The sequence below is a fragment of the Cavia porcellus genome, unplaced genomic scaffold, assembly GCF_034190915.1.
Source record: "Cavia porcellus strain 051 isolate PalLab524CR breed Dunkin Hartley unplaced genomic scaffold, mCavPor4.1 scaffold_10, whole genome shotgun sequence".
In the NCBI taxonomy this organism is placed as follows: Eukaryota; Metazoa; Chordata; class Mammalia; order Rodentia; family Caviidae; genus Cavia; species Cavia porcellus.
The window spans coordinates 46,914,867-46,938,354 of record NW_026947493.1 but is presented as its reverse complement, the minus strand read 5'-3'; the positions used below and the strand labels follow the sequence as shown (position 1 = coordinate 46,938,354).

The window sequence follows — 23,488 nt, the reverse complement described above, 5'->3', positions numbered from 1 at the left end:
TCTGAGGCATCGGTACCCTGCTGCGCCACAGTTCCACCTTCTAGCCTCGTCTAGCGCCACCTCAGGCCACCTGAGCCACGCGCCAAGAAACCAGCGAATCCATTCCCGCCGCCGCGGTTTCCGCAAACCACGCGGCCTCACGTGGTCTGTGGCCCCGCCCCCGCCCCGCTGCTAAATCTCGCCCCGACTCAGTGGCGCCCGGGACTTGCGAGTGGCCCCGCCCCGCCCAGCGGCTAATGCGCATCCCTACTGGCTCACGAAGTGTCACGTGACTCTCGGCACTCAGCCGACCTCCTATTTGACTCCGCGCTGGGGAAGCCTGTTTCAAGTGGAAAGCTGAATCAGAGATGGCTGTTGCACTGCCGCATATTGAGAAGCTCTCCTGTCGGGTGGTGCGCGTGTTAGGCTGTAATCCAGGTCCTATGACCCTACAAGGCACCAACACCTATTTGGTGGGAAGCGGCTCCAGGTAAACGTCCTGTCCCTACCCCCACAGGGTACGCTCTGGGCTGCCGGTCGCGCAGCGGAGGAACTTCGCCTGTGGCGTCTGCTCGCGGCGGAGAGGCCGAGCGCGGGCTGCGGGGCGTGCAGGGACGCACCTGGGACCCAGTGCTCGACCACGTAACTAGCTGGTAACCGTTCTAACCGAGGACAAAGTCAATTTAGAAAACAGAAAGAAAAAGCAAAGTCTTGCCTCTGAGACTTTACTTAACGTTTAAGTCCCCAGGCGACCATGTTTAATTAGAATCTCCTGGAGTCCAAGAAAATTAGGCAGTGCTTTGCTGTCTTGACTACCTGGTCTGGACTCATTAATTGTTCTGGCAACATTTCCTTAACTCAGCGACAGAGGGCGGGATTTTCTTGCTTCCAACTTACTTGACTTGGTAAAACGCAATAGATCATACCGAGCCTTGGAAGGAAGCACTGACCGTAAAACTAATTTTGGTTTTTGTTACAGTTGCGTGTGAAATGTAATTTATTGAGTTTTTGTTTGAAGTATCTACAGTATTTACCCTTTTTCAGTATATAAGAATTTCTAGAGCAGGAGAACAGGAGAGACTACATACTGAAACTCTTGTAGGCAAAAGATTTAAGTCCAAAGTAAGCATGGCAAGGTAAAGTAGGTACAAGACCTTTAGTCTGCTTCAAGAATCCAGGGGAATAGCTAACGAAGCAGAAAAACAATAATAATAACTTGTCTCATGTATAGAGATGTCTTAGTTGGGCTCCCCCCATCCAGTAAGTCCACAGGCATTTTTTCCTTCACAGGGTCATTTTAAACAAGGTCTAAAATCAGTACCTAAGAAAAAGATTACATATAGTCAGAATTGCCCTTGAAAAACTTTTAGGAGACCACCATGGTGGCAATTAGGGTATGCTCTTAGTAAACTCAACACAACATTCTTTTTCAGCCAGAAACAGATGGTTTGAAAACCAGATGAAGAAATTGACTTGCATTTAGAGGCCATGTTGTATGAAAAATAACATACTGTATCTTTAAACACTAGACTCACACTTGACACAGCAAAGTGCCTGTGCTAAAGAGATTTTTAAAAATTTGACAGTAACTGAAGAAAGCAAATTCATGATCTCTCATCTGATACTGCTTAACATTATCACATACATTCATGAAGTAGAATGATGAGATAGCTAACGGGTTTCTTAAATCTACACTCTTCCATGACTCAGCCATTTGAAACATTTCCCAGACTGAACTCATGGTCTTTCATACTAAACCAGGCCCTTCTCCAGTCATCCCTATGTTGGTAAACAAAACTATCCGTGTATTTGATGAGAGATAATGCCTAAGTAACTCCCTGACATTTCTTTGCTTCCTGCCACACTTGCATTCCCTTTGAAGATCTCTCCATGTCCGCTGCTATCAGCCAGTCCAAAAGCCAGTTCACCTCTTGCACAGGCTACTATAATATCTTTCTGACTGGCTTCTCTGCATCGACCTTTGTCCCATTTTCAGTTGATCCACCAACATGTGACCAGAGTAACTTTTTAAACATGAAAGTGGAAAAGCATTGCATATTTTGGCTCCCACCTGCCTCAGCAGGCTCATCTCAAATCTGTCGTCATTCCAGTCATGCTGGCTTTCCTATGTATGTTTAGATGACTTGCATCTTTTCTGCGTGGGGAATTAAATATACAGTCTTTTCATCTTTCCCTCACCGTTTAAGGCTCATTTGAAATACCATTACCTGTTGGAGTTTTTCACCTTCTGATGAGTTTAGTGCCCCTATAATTCAGTCACCCTCCAAAAGCCCACCTCTGAAAAACTTTTGGAGGACACTTTACAGCTAAACCATAATACCTGTCATAAGTCAAACTTTGACCTGCAAACAACCTAGGCATTCTAAAAGGTGTTTGCTAAGAGATTATAGCATATTTGTGTGTTAACGCTATTTTGTGATGACTTATGACCAGAGCAATAGGATCTCACCCTTATTTAAGATACTGAGATTTAAATTCAGCTTTAAATTGCCAGATATTTCAAAACAGTTTCTCGGAAGGAAAGACACCAATTTAAATATAATAAGGGCCCTTTGAAAATAATTGAGACATCTTGATCTAAAACATGGAAAAATTCTTCTCAAAGACCAGAAGACCCCAAAAGTAGTTGAAGTGATTCTAATTACGAAGCAGCAAGAATTTGGGATAAGTAAATACCAAATAATTCCAGATACATAGTGATAGGGAAAATATGGGATTATGTGGAAGAATTATAGTGTTATAGTTTTATATATTTTGAATTTAGTGTAACTAAATCTATACATGGCCCAAGCATTAAACAGTGTATTATAGATACGGAAATACAACCTAAATTTCTTGAACCAAACAGACAATATTCCTACCATCGTGGGACAACTCACATTTTTAGAGTGATAAAAGATAAAGAAATAGGCAATAAGTATATGTGTAAACATATATTGCATACTAATTGTTTTGGAGAGGCAGCAAGGTGAGATGGTTATCTAAATCTAGTTAATCTCAAATTGTTCCCTCCAGTGTTTATAGTCTTTGTTAATGACCTACCAATGACCTAGAAATAGCAGAATGATCAACTCTTTCTCTTCCTTCCTTTTCCTTTCTTCATCCAGCTGTTTTAAAAAGGCCTGTTGATTGTACCTTTTAAATGTTTTCTAAACATTTTCTTTCTTACATTTGTGCTGCAATCAAGACCTTATAGTGCCCCCTTGAACCAGTATAACTTCTGGTCACGCATCCGCAGAACAGACCTTTCAACACTACTTCTACACTGTTCCACTACTCTACAGAATTTAGGATATAGAGTCCAGATGGCCTTGGGGCCACTGCCCTCCTCCGCCTTTACAGTGAGATGCCAGGTTTCATTTTTTAAATTTTTTAAACTGATTAGTGGAAATAAAAATTGTGCATAGTAATGGAGTATCATGTAATGCATTGGTACATGTATTACTGTGTAATGTTAATCAGATTAAACAGTTATACTTTTTTTATTTATGGCAAAAATTTGAAAATTCTTCTAACTTTGAAATGTATTGTACATTATTATCAATAATCACACTACTGTAGATAACATACCAAAACTTGCTTCTAATTATAAAGTAGTATAAAGCTAGTTTGTTTTTCATTAGCCATGGCTTTCAGGGAAACAAATCCATCCAGTGTAAAACATCCATCCAAGGTAAAGGTATAGCTCAGTGGCAGAGTGCAGGCCTGCACAAGACCCCGAGGTTCAATTGCCAGTGCATGGGAGTGGGGAGGAAAGCCATCAGATAGCTTCCTGTCTACCCACCTTATTTTACTCTGCTGTTACTTTTATTTTTTGTTTTTAATTATATACAGCTTCCCCATTCCCGCCCTTCTTTAAAAGATAAGCAGTGTTGCTTATCTTGTTTTATGGGTGAAATGAAGGCATGTACATAGTCGGTAATCTGTAAACCCTTCCTGATGAATGAATTAATGTTTCAGGTTTTTCATCAAGACTGTCTTCTCTCACCTTAAATTAGTGAGGTGTTACTGTGAAGCAGCATGAATTAAGTTCATGAGCTGATTCTTAAGGGAATTGTTATCCTGATTTCCTAATAGTGAAGAAAGCAAACAAAAGTATAGGAAAGAATTGCAAACATGAACTAAATGATGTAACAGAATTGTCGAAGTAAAGAAATAAAACAGCTAGATCTTGTTTCTATGCTTCCTACAGCCCTTTTGATGTGTAGGGGCACAAAAATAAAACTTCAGTGTTAGGTACCTACTCCAAAAGGCAGCTTTTATTTAGGGATGGTAAAGAATCAGATTCATTCGTATTAGTGGAACTGTATAAAAGATCTGGAAGGCCAGGTAGACAAGAGCATATATTCTAGTATCCAAATATCTGGGTTTGAATGCTGAGTTTACAGAGTAAGTTCTGATTATAATAATATATTTGTAGAAGTTATTTAACTTCTTAATATAATAATGAAATACCTTCCTTAAACAGTTGTGGTGTGGAACACTGACATGTTTTATTTTAGTTGCTATATAAGTGTTCAAGATTACTTTGATTACTTGTTTACACTTACATTTATCTATAATTTGTTTCAAAGAAGTTGAACACTAGCATGTTGAAAGCAAAATAATTTATAAACTTTCTTAAATTCAGTGTAGTTTGTGAGGGAAATATGCTCATGTTAAATGTGTTCCAAATTATGTAATTACTTTCCATTTAATTTTCAGGAGAATCCTCATTGACACTGGAGAACCATCAACTCCAGAATACATCAACTATTTAAAACAGGCTCTGGTTGAATTTAACACAACAATCCAGGAAATCCTAGTGACTCATTGGCATTTTGATCATTCTGGAGGCATAGGAGATATTTGTAAAAGCATCACTAATGGTAAAGAGAAAATATTCGTCAAGTTCATTGTCAAAAATGATATTGGGCAATAAATTATCATTTAAGTAAGCCATAAATACCTTTTATTTAAATGATACTTTTATAAATTGATAAAATTTAAGTATTGTTTCTAATTTTAAACAAGAAATTAAAAGTCCCGTTTTCTGTTTCATAGCCTCTTATCTTATTTTTCCCTATGTCTTAGTTACAAAATATCTAACACTCATAAATTAAAGGAGGAAAATTAAATTATCTGTCATTCTCATTTATTTTAGCTTACAGATTGGAGAGGTTTTAGTCCATAGCCAGGATAGCATGGCAGAGAAAAAGCAGTCCATGGCATAGCAGGCAAAAAGCATCAGTCTGTCACCTCGTTTTTTCTTTTTTTGTTTTTTTGTTTTTATTCCATCGAGGCACAAGTCTATTGCTTGGTGCCATCCAAACCTGGGGTATGTCTTCCCTCTTCAGTAAATTCATAAGCACACCCAGAACTATGCTAAACTAATCAGTAGATTAATCCAGTATCATATACCCATGGTCACATGTCATACCCCATGATCCAGTTACCTCCCAAAAGCCCCACTTATGAGCACATGAGCCATAACACCCTATAGTAAGGTTAATTTTAATTAACAATTGTTGAGCAATTACTATGTGCCAGGCACTGTGCTGAACACTTAAACACAATGAGGTAAATGCCATTACTGTCTACACATAAACAGATGATCTCAAACCTTCCCTAACTTTAGTAACTAGGCAGTTACTAAGATATATTGCAGTTAAGGCAAGATATTATTAAATTGATAATTCTGTCTTGACACCTGTTCCACAGTGACATTTTACTAGCCCTCATTCTTATACTTTCATCCCACATTATACACCTCAATTTATTCATCATTCATTCATTCATTCAACAACTATTCAAGTGACTACTATGTGTCAGTCATTGTTCTTGGCACAAGGAATAGAGCGGTGAACAAAACAGTCTCTGTTCTCATGAAGCTTTCATTGTACAAATTGGACATCCCTAATTTAACAACCCAAAATCCCTTAAAATATAAAACATTTGTGCATAGTACTTGCATACCAGAATACAAACATCAGAAATATTGTATAAAATTACCTATGGGCTTTGTGTAGAAGGTATATGTGAAACACAAATCAAATTTGCATTAGATTTGGGTCCATCTCCAAACTCTTTCATTATATATTTGTGAATATTCTAAAGAACCAAAAAACTTTTTCTAAACATTTCCAATAAGGGATACTCTACCTATAACTTGGGGAAGATAAGTAGTAGTAAATAAATAGATCAGATAATGGTAGGTGCTGTGAAGGAAAATAGAGCTGCACAAAGGGAATGAATAAAGTTAAAGAAGGCAGTGGCTGTTTTGTATAGGGGTGAATGGAGTATTTATGTCTTGATAGTTTTATTATTGCAGCTCCAAGTATGTGTCTGTCACATATTATACATTTAGACCATGTTATAATACATATTTAAAAAGTCAACTATTTGCATGTATGCTGTTCAATTATAATGTATTTTTAATTAGAAATTATTGTAAATGTATAAACAATACTGCATTTGTATCTGCTGAAATTAGTATTCCCAGTGATGTTAGGAAGTATTATTCAAACATCAAAAAATGACTGAGGATTTGTTCCTATTAAAATAACTGTATGGAACTGGAGGTGTAGCTCAATAGTGATGAGTATGGGTCTTTGTTTCCTTTTGTAAGTTCATTTCCTCCAAACATGACAGATTTTTAGTGTTCAATACCATGGCACATATATTCACTACACATAGTATACTGGTTAGATAATTGGGCTTAACCATTAATGGGCTGATTTTGTTTGAGTCAGGGAGTGGTGTGTTTTAAACATATGTTAAAGGTTAAATATCTTAACCTCAGATTTAAGGTTCTATTTTAGCACTCACAGTAAAAGCTACACTAGAATCCTCTTATTAGCTACTGCCATGATTTCTGTATTTTATGTAGGCACCTGGATAAAGAAAAGTTCTCAGGTTCCATAAAACTGCCTCTTTACAGTCTCTCCTATTAACAGAGCTAGGTGAGATTATAAAGAACTACTTTCAGACTTTTGTATAAAATAGAAATGACTAGAAAGTCACAAAGGGGCATAGGAGAATAACGCTTCTGTTGAGAGACATGAAATATTTATAGACCAGAGATAAAGTGTTTTAATTCATCCCATTTTTCTGTTGTCCTTTAGTATTTAAAGACTGAGTCATCTAAATCTAACTTAATGTGTTTTCTAACTAGACACTGCTTATTGCATTAAAAAGCTCCCACGGAATCCCCATAAAGAAGAAATTATAGGAAATGGAGCACAACAGTATGTTTATCTGAAAGATGGAGATGTGATTAAGACTGAGGGAGCCACTCTAAAGTAAGTAGATATCCTTTGGTGTGGAAGTGAAAGGATCTAATGTGTGTGTATAGATACACATATACATATACATGTATATGGACATATACATGGACATATACATATACATGTTAGGGGAGAAGGCAGATTTAAGTATATTTGCTTGTATGTGGGATGAAAGTCTCAGAAAGGGCCCCAAAGAAGTGCTGATATTGAGAACTGTGGGAAGGGAAAATGGATTGCTTGACAAACCATAAAACGAAGGCCTTTTATTCCACATGCCCTTTTTAATTGTTAATTGGACTTTATCAATTTTTTACCTCAGATTTTAAAAGTAGCAAAATTAAGGTGGTTTGAAATCTACTTATACTTCGGGGTTTCCTTATGTTTTTACTTTCAAAAAAATGACCTGTTCTATAGTGAATAGAAGTTAGGCCAGACCCATAATCTTTCAGGATCTGTTCAAGGAATTCAGAAAAGCATTTCAAACTCAATAATTTTAAAACTGAACTAATTATAGTCCTCCTTTGTCTCCTACTTTATTTGTGGTTTCTGATCTCAGAATATCTACTTTGCTCTGTCCTTTGGACTTCACTCATTCTTTTAAAATAAATGTGTGGGGATTACCTTTCATCATTTAATTGCTCTATATCATTCCCTCTTTTCTAGTCTTCCCACATTTATTCAGATTAATTTTGTCTCAGAAACATTTGTCAATACTGTCCTTTCTGCGTGTCCATGACAGATACTTCCTGCTTGACTTTCCTATCTCATTTTTCCCCTATCCAAGGTACTTTGTAGACTTATACTATCATTTGAAAGCTTTAGTGACACTCACTGTTTATTCTTCTTGTTGTGCCAGTCTGGCCTTAAGCCACAGTTTTGGTCTTCACAACCACTGTTCCCTTCAGGAGCACAGTTAGCTATATGCAAATGTTTCTGGTCATATTACTAATATTTATTCATGCCTTTGTTTATATCTTCCTTTTTTCTGAATGCTGTTCCTTTCCCCATACTTGTTTCCTAGTAAATTCTTATTTACTTATTCTTCATACTCCAGTTCACATTACTTACTTTAAAAATCCTTTCTGGGCAGAATTGACTGCTCCTTCCTCCTGCTTTGTATAACATTTATTATTTCATTATTGTACTTATTAAATTCTAACCTACTTGCTACTTCCCTAAAAGATAATCACCTCCCTAAAAGATAATGCTTGTTGGCATAGTAAGCTACGAAAATGTGTAATAGCTCAAACATCACATAAAGTCTAAAATAAGTTCTTCAAGCAACTAACTCAGAGAGATTAGGAAAAGCACATCCTTCACAATAGCATCTAAAAAATTGAAGTACTTAGGAATCAATATAACAAAGGATGTAAAAGATCTGTATAGTAAAAATTGTAGTATCCTAAAAAAAAAAAAAAGATCAATGGGATATCAGAAAATGGAAAGATATCCCTTGCTCTTAGACAGGAAGAAGCAACATAGTGAAAATTGCAATGCTTCCAAAACTGTTACACAGATTTAATGCAATCCCAATTAAAATACCATTAGCATCCCTCACAGTTCTAGAGAAAACATACCTAAAATTCATTTGGAACCTGAAGAGACCTAGAATAGCAAAAGCAATTCTGGGCCACTAAGACAAGTCAGAAAGCATCATAATCCCAGACCCTAAATTATATCACAAAGCTACTGTGATAAAATCAGCATGGTGTATTGGGAAGGGGAGAACAGGCCTGAGGATCAGTGGAACAGAATGACAGATGCAGACACAACCCTAAACACACTCAGCTACCTTATCTTTGACAAAGGAACCAAGCATGTTCACTGGAAGAAAGATAGCTTTTTTAATGACTATTGTGGGGAAAATTGGCTTTCCACATGCCAAAGACTATACCTAGACCCATGCTATTACCAAGCACTAAACTAAAATCAAAATGGATCAAAAATCTAAATGTTAAAATAGCAATAGTAAATTTACTGAAAGAGAAAATAGGTAGAAATCTCAAAGACATAGGTGCAGGCAGAGACTGCTTGAAAAAACCCAGCATGTAAGGGAAGTATAAAAGAATCAACAAATGGAATTTCACTTTATTAAAAGAACTTTCACAAAAAATTTTTTTAAATAAAAAGCTTTTGCACAACAAATGACAGAGTAAAAAGGCAACCCACAGAATGGGAAAAAATTGTAACCAGTTCTCCCTCAGACAAAGGACTTGTATCTAGAACGTACAAAGAAGAGGAAAATCAGACCCCTCAAATGCAAAGAACCCAATCCAAAAATGGGCAACTGAGATGAACACACATTTCTCAGATGAAGAAGTACAAATATATGAAAAAACGTTCCATATCTTTGGTCATTTGAGAGATTCAAATTAAACCAATTCTGAGAAAGAAAAAAAAATGCTGAGATTCTATCTCACTTCCAAAAGAATGCCTATCATGAAAAAATCAACCAATAACAAACATTGGAGGGTCTATGAGGAAAAAGAAACCCTTCTTTATTGTTGGTGGGAGTGTATACTGGTGCAACCACTGTGGAAATCAGTGTGGAGATTCTTTAAAAAACTAAGATTAGAGGTCCCATTTGAACCACCTATTCCTCTTCTGTGTATCTTCCCAGAAGAATTAAAAACATCATACCACAGTGATATATGTGCACTCATGTTTATAGCAGCATTATTTGTAGTAGCTAAATCTTGGAAATAACCCAGATGCCCATCAACCAAGGAATGGATAAAAAAGATGAGAATTTTATGTAATGGATTATTATTCAGCCATAAAGAAAGGTAAACTAGAGACTTTTATAGGTAAATGTATGCAACTCGAGACCATACTCATAAGTGAAATAAATCAGACCCACATGTGCAAACGTCATATTGTTTCACTAGTGTGAGAAACTGAACCAGTAAATAGGATTCAGAATATACAATGGGGAGAGCAGGGATATAGTTCAGGGCACAAGCAAACTCAGGACTTGCCCAACAAGTGCAAGATCCTGAGTTCAATTCCCAGTACCAAAAGAAAAAAAACAAATGCACACTAGATATTTTGAATTAGGAAGAAACTATTGAAAAGATAAACAGATGAGGGAAAAGAGAAAGAGAAAAAGAAAAATATACACGTATACACAAGATAGTTTATCTAGTTACATTGCTAATTTCTCATACTTCATTGAAAAGAAAGGTTTGCACTAGTATTGTTTAGACATATATCTATCTTGTACTCTTAATATACTATAAAGACAACATGCAGTGTATTATTGTACTCTTACTAACCTGTTTTTGAAAACTATTACTTTTTCTCTTTAAAACTAAAACAGTAAATAAAATAAGTTCTTAATTAGCAAGTGGCCCTCAAAAGTATACAGCAAGATAATGATTAAGACTTCTTCCATCTTGTGACTCCGAGCACTTAGCTTTCTGAGCACTTAGCTTTCAGTTACTGTACTTTAATCAAACCACAGTAAAGTATGGACAGAATATTATATTATGTAGTAGTTTTTATGGAGCAAGCCTCCTGCTGCATAGGCTGTGGATATAGCCACGTGCCACTCCTAACCATGGGGAAGTTGGAAAATAAAGTTTTAACTGCATGACCAGAAAAAGAAGGAATGGGCATGATAATTAGCCATTCTCTGACATGGGCAGGTACTGGGTTCCTCTTTATATCTTTAGTCCCTGAACACACAGAAGCCATCAATACTTAAAAGTGTGGTACATTTTTGTAAACAGACAAATAGATGAACAACTGAGAAAAAGAAAATGAAATAATGAGTATACACCTTAAAGATTTGGGGATCATAGTACTTGGGTATTGTGCTTTACCACAGCATTATGGCTATTAGACCTTTGCAAAGTAAGAAAATTCAACCCTTAACTTCATTCAAAGTGAATGAGCAAAAAAAAAAAAAGTGCTTCATTATGATTAGGACATGTTAACTACCACCATATAAGCAGGACTACAATTTTTTAACTTTTTATTAAAGTATAATATGTATAATATGTAAACATAAAAGTATGCTATTGTAGTCAGAGTTTGCAAGGGAATAGATTTAATACAGAACACATAATTGATAGGATCATTTTATAGTATTCACCCAAAAGGTCAAATGCAAAGGAGTATAAGAAATGTGTCCACACACTAGGGACCCAAAGGATCCACTGAGGACCTGGATTCCACAGCAGTGTCCTCCATGAATCCAGTTTAGTACCTAGGACCCATGGCAGTGTCCTCCACAGGTCCAACTAGAGGCCACAACAATGTCTCAGGCAAGTCTGTACCAAGAATCTGTGCTGGGAAGGCTGAAAAGTTAGTGGTAGAAGCTAGGAAGTGATGCTGAAAGTAAGGACCAGAGCTCCCTCAGAGAACTAGCCATCTTCAGTGACAGCAAGGACCCAGGCTCCTCCAACAATGAGAACACCTGAGTTCATATCACAAAAAACAGTGTGACAAGCTTCTCCAGGAGAAGCAACAGCATACCACCTTCCCTTCTACTTCTTTCATGCTGTTGGCAACAATCCTCAAGTGGGCCTTCCACACCCAGAACCACACTGATTCAATTCAGCTGTGTGTTACAAATTGACCATTAATCCACCTCATACACCTATAATAAATGTAATGTATAATGAATTTTTACAAACAAGCTGTATGAGCAACACTCAGATGAAGACAAAGAAGAGAATCAGCACCCCAAAAAGCCCCTTGCACACTAACTTCCTGTCACTGCCACCCCTTTAAATACTATCTTAGATTCACAGAATAAATTGATGCCAAGAATCCCAATGTTTTATGAATTCTATTTAATGTTTGTTGTGTTTCACTTTGAATAGGACAAGTTGGGGGTTTTTTGTTGTTGTTTTTGTTTGTTTGTTTTTTGTTTTGTTTTGTTTTGTTTTTGTCTTTTTGAGACAGGGTCTCACATGCAGTTCAGGCCAGCCTTGAGTTTATTTTGTAGTCCAGGCTGGTCTCAAACTTGCAACAGTCCTCCTGCCTCAGCCTCCCAAATGCTAGGATTATAGGCATGCACCATCACACCCAGCTCTGAGTAGGACAAATTAAAAATGGAAATCTGTTTTTAAGATTAGAGGGAAACTAACCCAAAAAATAAAAACCATCCACAATTATTATAAAAATGACTATTAGTGAGTAACCTCTTCCTAAAGTATAATTCCTAATTATAATAAAACATTTTGTTTCCTGAAGGCCATCATTTCAAATTTCCATTTCTATGAAGTCAGTTAACTGAGTTGTTTCAATATTTACCTACAGACTTGTTATAAGCAAAAGTTGCATAAATGGAAAGTTAAGCCAGAGATATATAGCTCAGTGGCATAAATACCTGCCTGGCAATCACGAGGTCATAGGTTCAATCCCTGGTACCAAAAAAACCCGAAAGTTAAAATCTGCTTAAATCTTCAGATATTTGTTGTCAAGTAGTCATTGTCCAGTTGATATTACCTACTTGCAAATTTTGAAGGAAAAAAAAGGCAAAATATAATAGAGGCAGAGGTAATAACCCACTAAAAAATACTTAAAGAGGAAAAGTAGAAAGCTAAAAAAAGTTTCTGGTGGATATCACCTTTAGGAATTTTCTACAGATGATCAATTTCTTGAAGAAAAGACAGCCTCATAGCTTTTGCTAACTGTTCTGAGTCTCCAAGAGAACTGTCCTTATAAAGACAGCAAACTGATTAGGAAAGGCCACAGCCACGTTTCTCCTCTGCTCTTTACCAAAGCTTTTCAGATGTCATTTCCTTCTCTCCACCTGCTCATGTGAACTGAATTTTAACAGTTATGGAAATTAAAGCTTTAGCCACCAGGTGACGAGAGTTGAATTTATGACCCCCCCCCCAGTGTAAACTATCTTGTTGCCTGACCTACAAAATATCAAAAATAAACCATTACCAAGTTCTAGTCTGGCAGCAGATAAGAAAGAATAAAAGCAGTATTGTAAGTATGTTGACAAGACAGTTTGTGGACTGAAAATGAATGGCTCGCCAAATGAGCTTTTATAGATTAAAAAAAAATAAGGCTTAAGATACAGCTCCGTGTAACAGTATTTGCTTTGGTATCTTAAGCACACATACACACGTGCATACACACAAATCAGTTGTTAATGCATTTTGTTCATTAAAAAAAATGATACAAACATGCATAATTTTATCCTGGGCTAGAAAAATACCTCCTGAGATTACTTGTATATACCATTAACTGTTTTATTAACAGGTAGCTGCAGATTTAATCGGACAAAAGAAATTATTTCAAACAGCTTTTTAACACCTCACCATTGGAACAATTATATAATCAGTAATTATTTGCAATATATAAAGCATATACTTGGAAATCGTAAAAAATAGAATAGTTTTTAATGTCAAGCATTGGCCTTTCAAAAGTAACTGCTCCCATTGCAGTAGTATTTCATTTTCTTATACCTTATGTAAATTACATTTTAAGCAGATTTTTAAAAAAACTTTACAGTTTCAGTGTTTAATATTAAAAGTGTGATTAATTTTTAGTTTCTGGCAAAGGAAAAACTCCTTTAAGTTAGTTATTTCAGGTCTCTAAAATTCTACTGAAAATTTTTGTCAAATGTCTTTTCAAAGTTCAAGAAGATGAACTTACTATGCTTCTCTTAACTATTATTTTCAGAGATTTTCTAATATTACAATACATGCTTTTAAAATTTTATTTGCTTATGATGTTACTATATTTCAGTGTTCTTATTCCATTTGTTAATATTCTAATTAATTTTTATGACAGAATGTGTATAAGGCTCCCCAGGAAGACAGAATGTAAAAAAAGAGAGACGTAAAACAAAAGAAGGGCAGAAGGAGGGAAGGAAAAGAAGGGAGAAAGAAGGAAAAGAAGAGGTTATGAGAGGGAATTTATTTGATGATTATATTATTACCACTGTAGACATTTTCATTGCTGAGACATACCCAACAACATTAAAGGAGGAAAGGTTTATTGTAGCTCATGGTTTAAATTCATCATGGACTGGCTCCCACTCATGCAGAAGAGAAGCCGTTCCATGTGGGCAGAGGGCAGCAAAGAAGCAGCAGGAGCAATGACAGCAGACCCACTTTATTTCTGTCCCTTCTATACTTCCGGACTGCCCACCTTTTGAGTGGTGCCATCCACTTCCAGGGTAGAGCACCCTTAACCCCAGCATCATGTGCCCTAACCCAGCCACCACCTATGTCCATGTGAGGCTTTTGGGGGGAAATCTGGCTACAAACCATAACAATGCTACTTACAGCCGAAGCACGTAGTCTACTATGCTTGCTTACTTTTTCTTTCTTGTCTTCCCTGCTTTCATGCACCTAACAATTACTTTGTTTTATTTGAATAGTTTTCTGTACACTTAATGCTCATATAAACATCTCCATATGTTTAAATATATCAAGGATTCTGCCAATTTCATATTCCAGAAGAAATCTTCATCTATGCCTTCTGTCTTTCTCTGTCCAGTCTGAACTGGTTTTCCTCCAAACTTCCTGCAGCTATCAAGTTCCCATCATTGTCACTTGGGGCTTCCCTTTTCCTGTCTGCTGTGACCTTTGGCCTGATAGCTCTAATTCAGAATTTTTTGTACCCTCTCATGTTGGAAATCCATCTCCAAAAACTTTGAGAAAAGGTTCATTTTCGAGACCTTCTGTGTCTAAATATGTCTCTTAATAATATGATATGAGCTTTGCTCGCTGAGCACTAATTTATTATTAGATGAAAGTAGTCACACAGTAGGGTGAGTATATTTGGCAATAGGGGGTAGCTATTTGGGAGCTCTGAGAATGTGAGGGAGGGGCTTTCATAGGTTATGACACTTTACTGTATGATTATCTAGATATACTATTTAGTTGGGAACTTCCAACATTATTATCTTAGAGTCTTTCTTCCTCAGCTAGTGAAATAACTAAGGGAAAATTCTTCTAATCTTCATGTCAGATAAAAGCCTGGCTGTCGGCATCATGGAAAGAATGTTAAAAGGCAGATGGGGGAGGAGGAGCAAAGATGCCGGATAGATAACTGGCTACAGAGGCTCTCTGAGATAGTCAACTTAGAATTCAACATAATACAGAGTGGGAAGCCCCAAACAGAGGGAGATGAATTCTCTCGTCCCAAGAAGAAATTAAGGTGAGAAGAACCAACCAAACATACAGTCCCGATGATATTATTGGAACAGCTAAAGGTTCAATGTTTCCGCCACAGCAGGCAAATTCCCAACCATCCAAGGTCCCGCTGCAACTTGCCGAGGTCCTGCCACGATTTGGTGAGCCATCTGAGGTCCTGCCACTTTGACTCACTGGAGGCGCACTTACATTGAGTTTGGGGGTAGGCAAGCCGAACGGAGAGCTGAGTTGGGGGGGTGCCTATATTGACCTGTGGTGAGTGATGGGTGTGGAGCCATTCCATAGAAAGGGGGACTCCGGCGGACAACATTCTGTGACCAGGCAGGACTGGCAAGTACAAGGGGCAGCAGTGAATTCAGTCAGTTATTCCCATCCTGAATGGGATTGGTGGAGTGAGCTAGGCCTTGGTTACATGACCCGGCTAAGACCCAATAGGTTATCTGAAATCAAGTCCCTACAGCAGAGGCACACACTAACCACACTAACCCAGTGAAGCCTCAACAGCTTGACTGACCCGGAGGGGAGGCAGCCCAAAGAAGTACAGTGCAGGCCACAGCAGCTTGACTGATCTGGAGGAGAGGGGCCAGCTTACGCTGTCCCTGTTTGCAACTCACTAGTACATGGCAGTAGGAAGGGTCATCTAGCCAGCACACTTCAGAAGAATTGTAACCAACAAAGAAAGAAACTGGGGCCTCCTGGAAGAAGCAAAAAAGATGGGAAGAAGAAGCAACAACAAAAAGTCCCCAGGCCCCAACCCTGAGAACATTGATCCAGGACAGGTAAATACAAAGGAGAATGAGAACAGCAAACATGCAATATCAGACACAGCACCAGTGGACATAAAATTATATATTCAAGACCTCATATATGAGTTCAAAAGTGAAATAGCCAAATAAAGCAAGATATAAGAAGATTAATAAAAGAGATACTAAGTACCCCTCAGGCAGACACAGATGGAAGAAGGGAGGAACTCAAAAAAAAGAACCATTTGATGAAGAATATTTAAAATATATAGAATACATGAAGCAGATCCAAAGACATTACCAGGAAATTAAAAAAACTATGGAAAGATGGCAAATCAGCTAGAAAGAAACTAAGGATAGATTATCCAAACTGTAGGACAATTTTGCAGTGTGGGAGTATGAAAGGGAAAACCTTTTTAAAAATAACAAGGAAACAAGCAGTAACAATACAAATGCTAGAAAATGGCAAGAGGATTTATAACTTGAGAATAAAGAATGAAAATTTAACAAAAAGAGAATAAAGAATGTGAATGAAGAAGCTAGAGTACAAACAATGGAACTACAAAGGTTATTCACAGAAATAATTAAGGAAAACATCTCAAACTTAGGAAAAGGAAATGATATTCTGATGTATGAGGCATACGGAACTCCAGCCACCTACAACCAAAACAGAGCTGCACCCAGGCATATAATAATCAAGATCCCAGAAATTCAGGGGCTGGGGATTTAGCTCAGCGGCATAAGCACCTGCCTTGCAAGCAGGCAGTCGTGAGTTCGATCCCTGGTACCAAAAAAAAAAAAAAAAGATCCCAGAAATGCAATATAAGAACAGAATATTAAAAGCTGTTAGGGACAAAAAACAGATCACCTACAAAGAAAGGCCCATCAGGATAACGGCAGACTTCTCAACACAAAACATCAAGTCAAGAAGAGCCTGGAGCAAAATACTCCAAGCCCTGAAAGAAAATAACCTCCATCCAAGATTGATATACCCTGATAAACTGTCTCTAGAAATTAATAGAGAAGATGCTTTGAAGACAAAGAGGAACTTGGGAAATTTGCAACCACTAATCCAACTCTACAGAGAATACTGCAGGGCATTCAAGAGAGAGAGAAAAGTACTAGGATTCCAGGAACAGTGGCAGAGAAGCCTCAATGAATAGAGCAGAAAACAAAATGAAGAAGATAAGCAGATAACAGATGAGAAAAAAACGAAGAGCATAACAGAAATGAGGCAGAAGGGGCCTGGGGATTTAGCTCAGAGGCATAAGCGCCTGCTTTGCAAGTTCATGGTCATGAGTTCAATCCCTGGTACTGATAAAAAAATAAAAGAAATGAGGCAGAGAAGATTTTATTCAAAACTGATATGATTGATAGTATCGAGTCTGAGAGTATAGACAACTACACTGAAGATGATAAGACTCTACCATATACATTCTGGTTTGATAACTGCTGGTTTTTGAAGTTCTATACTATATACAAAGTTGTATTTTTATTGATACTGTTATGTAATGATATATTCAGTTATACTATGTCTGATGATATAGCCAGTTCTATTGGAGATAACAACAACAACTACATGTCAGCTACAACACAACACAGGAACCATGGTAGAACTCTTTGTACAACGGTCTTATATGTTTATTTTGTTTCATGTGTTTATAGGAATATGTTTTGTTTTGTCTTTGATTTGTTTCTCCCTCTAATATAGAAAGGATAGAAATACATGTTAAGACTCATGCATGTGTAGAATCTATAAACAGTTTATGAAAACTGATCTTATGACACATAATGAAATGAACAGATACTTTGAAGAAAAAGAGACACTAAAATACCCAGTGCTGATCCTGGAGTGTCATAATGTGACACCCAGCAATAGTATTATTCTTTGTTCAGAGTGATATTAGCCTGCTTGGGTTTATTCAATCTCAGCATAATTGAAGATGCAGATAACTGCATGTATGTTTAAGTGTATAGGATTGATAACCATGTTACTAAGTTTTTGTTGGATAGCTGAACAGAACTGGTTGCAATCTCACTGTTTGAATTCCCACTTTATATGCTCCACTTTAGTATCTTGAATAACTAGTTCTAAGAAGACAATCTGTAATCATCAACTAGTGATTTCTTACTGTTTATTTTCTCTTTGAAATTATTTCTACCCATTTTCTGTTTTGTTTAGTCTTTCTTTAAATTAAAAAAAAAAAAAAGACACTACAGTACCCAGTCCTGATCATGGAGTGTCATGATACGAAATCCAACAATACTATTACTCTTTGCTCAAAATGATTTTAACCTGTTTTAGTTTGTTTAACCTAAACACAAATGAAGATATGGATAACTGCATGTATGTTTAAGTGTATAGGATTGACAGCCATGTTACTAAGGTTTTGTTGGACAGTTAAACAGAACTGTTTGCAGTCTTGGAGTTTGCATTCCCACTTTACATGTTCCGTTTTTGTATCTTGAGCAACTATTTGTAAAAGGACAATATGTAAACATTAACTAGTGATTTCTTACTGTTTATTTTTTTCTCTGAACGTATGTATTATTTCTACCTATTTTCTGTTTTGTTTAGTCTTTTTTTAAATAAAATTTTTTAAAAAGGCAGGTGAGAATCTTATCTATACTGAACTAATTTTTTAATATATTATTACTCCCTCCTCTGTGCCTGTGTTTTATCCTCTTCAAAGATTCAATCTTCTGTCTTTTTCTTTAATAGGATTAAGACCCTTCTCAAATCACTCAAGATAGGAAAAGAATCTGGAAATCAGAATATTTAGAGGTTTCTGTTGTTGTTATTGTTTTGGTTTTTGTTTCACTTTGTTTTGGGTTTTAAGGATGAACTGGGGCCTTGAGCATGTTAAACACATGCTGTGCTATTGACTTGTACCACTAGTCCTGAATATTTGTTAAGTAGGCTGTCAGTTAGGTGTTCTTACTGTAGTCACTCTTCTCCCACTTCGCCCTCCACGTCAGACTGTTGATATCTCAAATCCTCAGACTTCAGGAAATTCTACATTGTAAATCTCATTGGCTTTCAGGTTTCCCTGCTGCCTCTTTAGGCTTCAGTGTTCTTATGGATTTATGCCACTTGTGGATTATGCCACTTGTGGATTTATTCCTCTTAAAAATCCTTTTATGATAATTTTATTGGTATTTTAGAAGAAACACAAATAGATACAGGTGTCACTCTACTGCCTTTAACTAAAAACTTACATTTAGTTCCTAAATATTACATACAAATATGCAATTAAATTCACCTTATCTCTCAAAATATTCTATTATTGTGAATTTTATTAAGAATACTGCAGGCACATAAAACTTAATACTGTCTATAACAGAAAGATAGTTAACGTCTGAAGCTAAATAAAATGCAATTTAAACTATACCTTCATATTTATTGCTGTCTCCTGTGTTTCAGTTATCTAAAATGTAACTTGAGCGGTTGTATCCACCCCAAAGTAGTGTAAAGTTTAGTGTATAATACCTGTAAATCCCTAAAGACAGTGCCTGACATACAGAAATCACCAGTATGTGCTGAGCATTGAGAATAAAAAATTGGAACAAAATACAAGAGTTCTGGTCTTTAGGAATTCATAATCTGTGAGGTCAAATGGTTAAAAAAACAAGAAAACAGCATGAAACTTATATAGTAGAATTACCATTCAAAGTATAAGAGTAATATAGAGGGAAAAATGACCAGGGCAAAAAGTTAAGTCTTTATGTAGCTGAGAAGCTAAGAAGTGCTTTGCAGAACAAATTATTTACTCTTTAACTGGCTCATTGTTGATAATTTTTATGATGTGAATAAAAAGTCTTGAAATATTTATCATCATTTGGAAATATAATCAGTTTTACCATTCTTTGAAAATATTTATTATAATCAGTTTTATCAACAAAAACAAAAATTGGAAGAGAAAAAGTAAAAATGTACTAAATATTTTATATGGGATGAAATCAGTTTTCAAAACTGCTGTGTTCTTGTTTTGTTTTGTTTCAGTCCTAGGGATCAAACCCATGGTCTGGTCTACACTAGGCAAGTGTAAAAGGCTGAACTACATCCCCAGCGTTTACATTATTTAACTACTAAAATAAAGTATTGATCATTTATAAGCATGTAACCTTACGCCAGCTACATGCAAAGAATTACATACTTTGAAAAATATTTAATGATTTAAGAAAATAGAAGTAAAAAGTCATGTATTAAAGTAATATCACAATTTCATGTTCAAATGTATGCATAGGAAACTGTAAGAAATATGTTCTAAATAACAAAAGCATTTTGTCTCATGGAAATGATTGCTGATTTTTATCTCCTTTAGGTACTTCTTTTATTTTCCAAATTTTTTTAATCTGTGCTTGTTGGTTATAAGAAAAGTTAGAAAAGTATTAAATTTGTACTTGACAGTGAGATATGATTTAGTTAGAAGAAAGAAATACCTGATGCTAATTTTCACTGGGCACAAGGACAACAAGACTTTATTTTGTTTATTTTTTTAACTCATGGGCATCATTTATTTATGTCTTGTCCAAGTAACAAATAAAATTTTACTCCTCAGGACTTCTCCTCTGCCTAAGAGTTCATACTTCCTTTTTTTATTTCATTTTTCAACCAGAGTTCTATACACACCTGGCCACACTGACGATCATATGGCGCTACACCTAGAAGAAGAAAATGCCATTTTTTCTGGGGACTGCATCCTAGGGGAAGGAACAACTGTATTTGAAGACCTCTATGATTATATGAATTCCCTAAAACTGTTACTGGAAGTCAAAGCTAATATTATATATCCAGGTGGGCAATTTTTTTTTATTCTAGCAAACTATTCTTCAAATAATGAGGAAATTCATTTTGGCTTGTGTCTATGTGTATACTCAGCCTTGAAGAAATATGTATAAACTGCTTTAAAATAACACCCCTAAGTCTTGCCTAGATATATTGTTAACTTTAAAGAGAAAGCTGAGAGTTATATTAATAACTCTTTATATAATGAATGTAATCATTGTGTACTGCAAAACGTGTATTAATAAAAATGTCTAAAAACATTTTGGATAAAATTTTTAGAAAATAACCTATTATAAAGGTAAGATTTATTTTTCAATATCTACACAGCTGCTGATAGCCCTGTTAAGCAAAGAAAATAATATGCCAGAACAGGAAAAGGTTTTCATTCCATAAACTACCATTATTTTTGTTAACTTGCTTTCTATTGGAACCACATTTTAGCTCTCTGCAATCTTGGGCAATATTTTACATCCAATTTTTGGTTTCTTAACTCACAATATTGAAATGTCAAGTTTCCATAACAACAATAAAATGTTATTTTTTTTCTACTCTCCAGAAAAAGAAACTTGTTAGTATTTCAGACTGCACTGCCCTACAATATGAATCTTTTCTCCATCTTAAAAACTAAGATACAGAACTCAACAAGAAGGCCCAGATAGAAAGGGGGATTGGTTACTTGATTTTCTGATTCCTTCTAAATTTGCTCCAAGGGAGGCACAGTGGCACACGCCTGTAATGCCAGCCAGCATTCAAGAGCCTGAGGCAGAAGGATTGCCACAAGTTTAAGGCTAACCTGGGCCGCACAGTGAACTGAAAGCCAATCTGAACTACATAGCAAGACCCTATAACCAAATACATACATTAATTTGCTCCTACTAGAGCGACCATAAAATGTAACCATCTGTTAGAACAGTATCTTTATCATGCTTGCCTTCTCTCATTCATTCCTACTGCTGAGGAAATGGTAGAACTGGGCATTTAGATAGTTATGACATAAAAGAAACAGATGCTGAGAGCTTTTTTAAATAGAAGAGTGTGCGATGGACAATGAGAAGCTGCCTACAAAAGGTGCTTAGAGTGTTTGCTTTGGTGAATCCAGTGAACTGGCTTTTTAGCACAGCAGCTATTAAAATGTAAATTATGTTCTGTAACCATTGCTACCATGTATTAAAAACCTGCTGTCATCATGTTCTGTGTAGGGGCCTTTATACCTGCAATCCTCATAGAAACTCTTTGAAGTAGGTGGTGGTGTCTTCTTCACTACATGGTTGAAGAAGCAAGCTCAGAGAGACTTGGGCACTTCCTCACACCTACACAGCTATTAAGTGATACTCTAAATTCCAGAAATCTTTATGTGATACCAGGTTAACCTGCTTCTAGATATTATATTCTCAAGTGAAACATTCCCTTTGCAAGTTTGTGTAATACGTAAATTTATATTGTTTTAAAGAGTAAGGTAAATTTCATTATAACTTACTCTGAATTGTTACATTTGTGAATTACTTGCCTAGACATAAAATTCTTTAAAGTCAATTATGATTCTTTTTTTTTTTTTTTTTTTTTTTTTTTTTTTTTTTTTTTTTTGGTACTGGGAATTGAACTCATGACCTTGCATTTGCCAAGCAGGCAGCTGCGCCACTGAGCTAAACCTCCAGCCCTTCTATTACAGATCTTAAAAATTTTTATTAACCTTGGCCACCTGCATGACTGATTTTTGCTTTCCTCTTTACAGTCAAGTTTACCATAATTGTTAAGAGCACAGACTGGTTAAAAACAGCCAGGACAGGCTGAATATGCTGGCACGCACTTGTGATCCCAACTACTCGGGAGACTGTGGCAGCAGTATCTCAAATTAAATGCCAGGCTAGGCAACTTGTTGAGACCTTGTCTCAAAAAATAAAAAGGCTCAGGTAATAAAAAGCCCCTGGGTTCCATCCCCAGATACACAAAAAAAGAAAAGAGGAAAAAAGTCTCAGTCAGAACCCCAGTTCACCCCATCTAGGCAGATCATCTACTATCTCTGTGCCTCAGTGTCTACTATAAAAAAGGAATAACAGTAGTACCTATATCACCAGATCCTTGTAAAAGTAGTGTATATTAGGCATGAAGAACTGTGCTTGGCATATAGTATTCTGTAAATATTACCTATTGTTGTGATTATTGACTTTATTGCTATTAGTAAAATTTGTATTTTAGTATACACAATTACTTGTTTGTTGGTTATTTTTCAGAGACAGGGTCTCACTATGTAATTTAGGCTGATCTTGAACTCACTGTGTAGCCCAAGCTGGCCTGGAACTTGCAGTGATACTCTTGCCTCAGCCTCACAAGTGCTGAGATTACAGGCATGTGCCCCCACAACTGGCAACACAATAGTATTTTATATAGGTTTTATTTTATATCATTTTCTAATGTCTTTGGCATTATATATGTTTTAAATCTTACACCTCTGTAGCTTTCCAAATATTTGTGTAGTTAGTGTGCTTTTTCAGAGCAGCATATAAATAATTTTTAAATAGAATGCATTAACTTTGTACTTAATCATTTTATCTAGTTAAAGAA

The 23,488-nt window shown here is 36.2% G+C and overlaps 1 protein-coding gene across 4 annotated transcripts in view; it reads left to right on the top strand.

Moving 5' to 3' along the window:
• The first annotated feature begins 262 nt into the window (after window positions 1-262).
• Lactb2 (lactamase beta 2) overlaps window positions 263-23,488 on the top strand; it is a 30,126-nt gene continuing 6,900 nt past the window's right edge. For 3 of the 4 annotated variants that reach the window (XM_063257441.1, XM_063257442.1, XM_013144069.3), the window contains exons 1-4: window positions 268-469; window positions 4,705-4,868; window positions 7,154-7,280; window positions 20,757-20,935. In XM_063257441.1, coding sequence (XP_063113511.1) covers window positions 348-469; window positions 4,705-4,868; window positions 7,154-7,280; window positions 20,757-20,935 — 592 coding nt within the window. In that variant the 5' untranslated portion in view covers window positions 268-347. Of the gene's footprint in view, window positions 470-4,704; window positions 4,869-7,153; window positions 7,281-20,756; window positions 20,936-23,488 lie in introns of all 4 variants that reach the window. The other variant, XM_063257443.1, reaches the window with a different exon arrangement.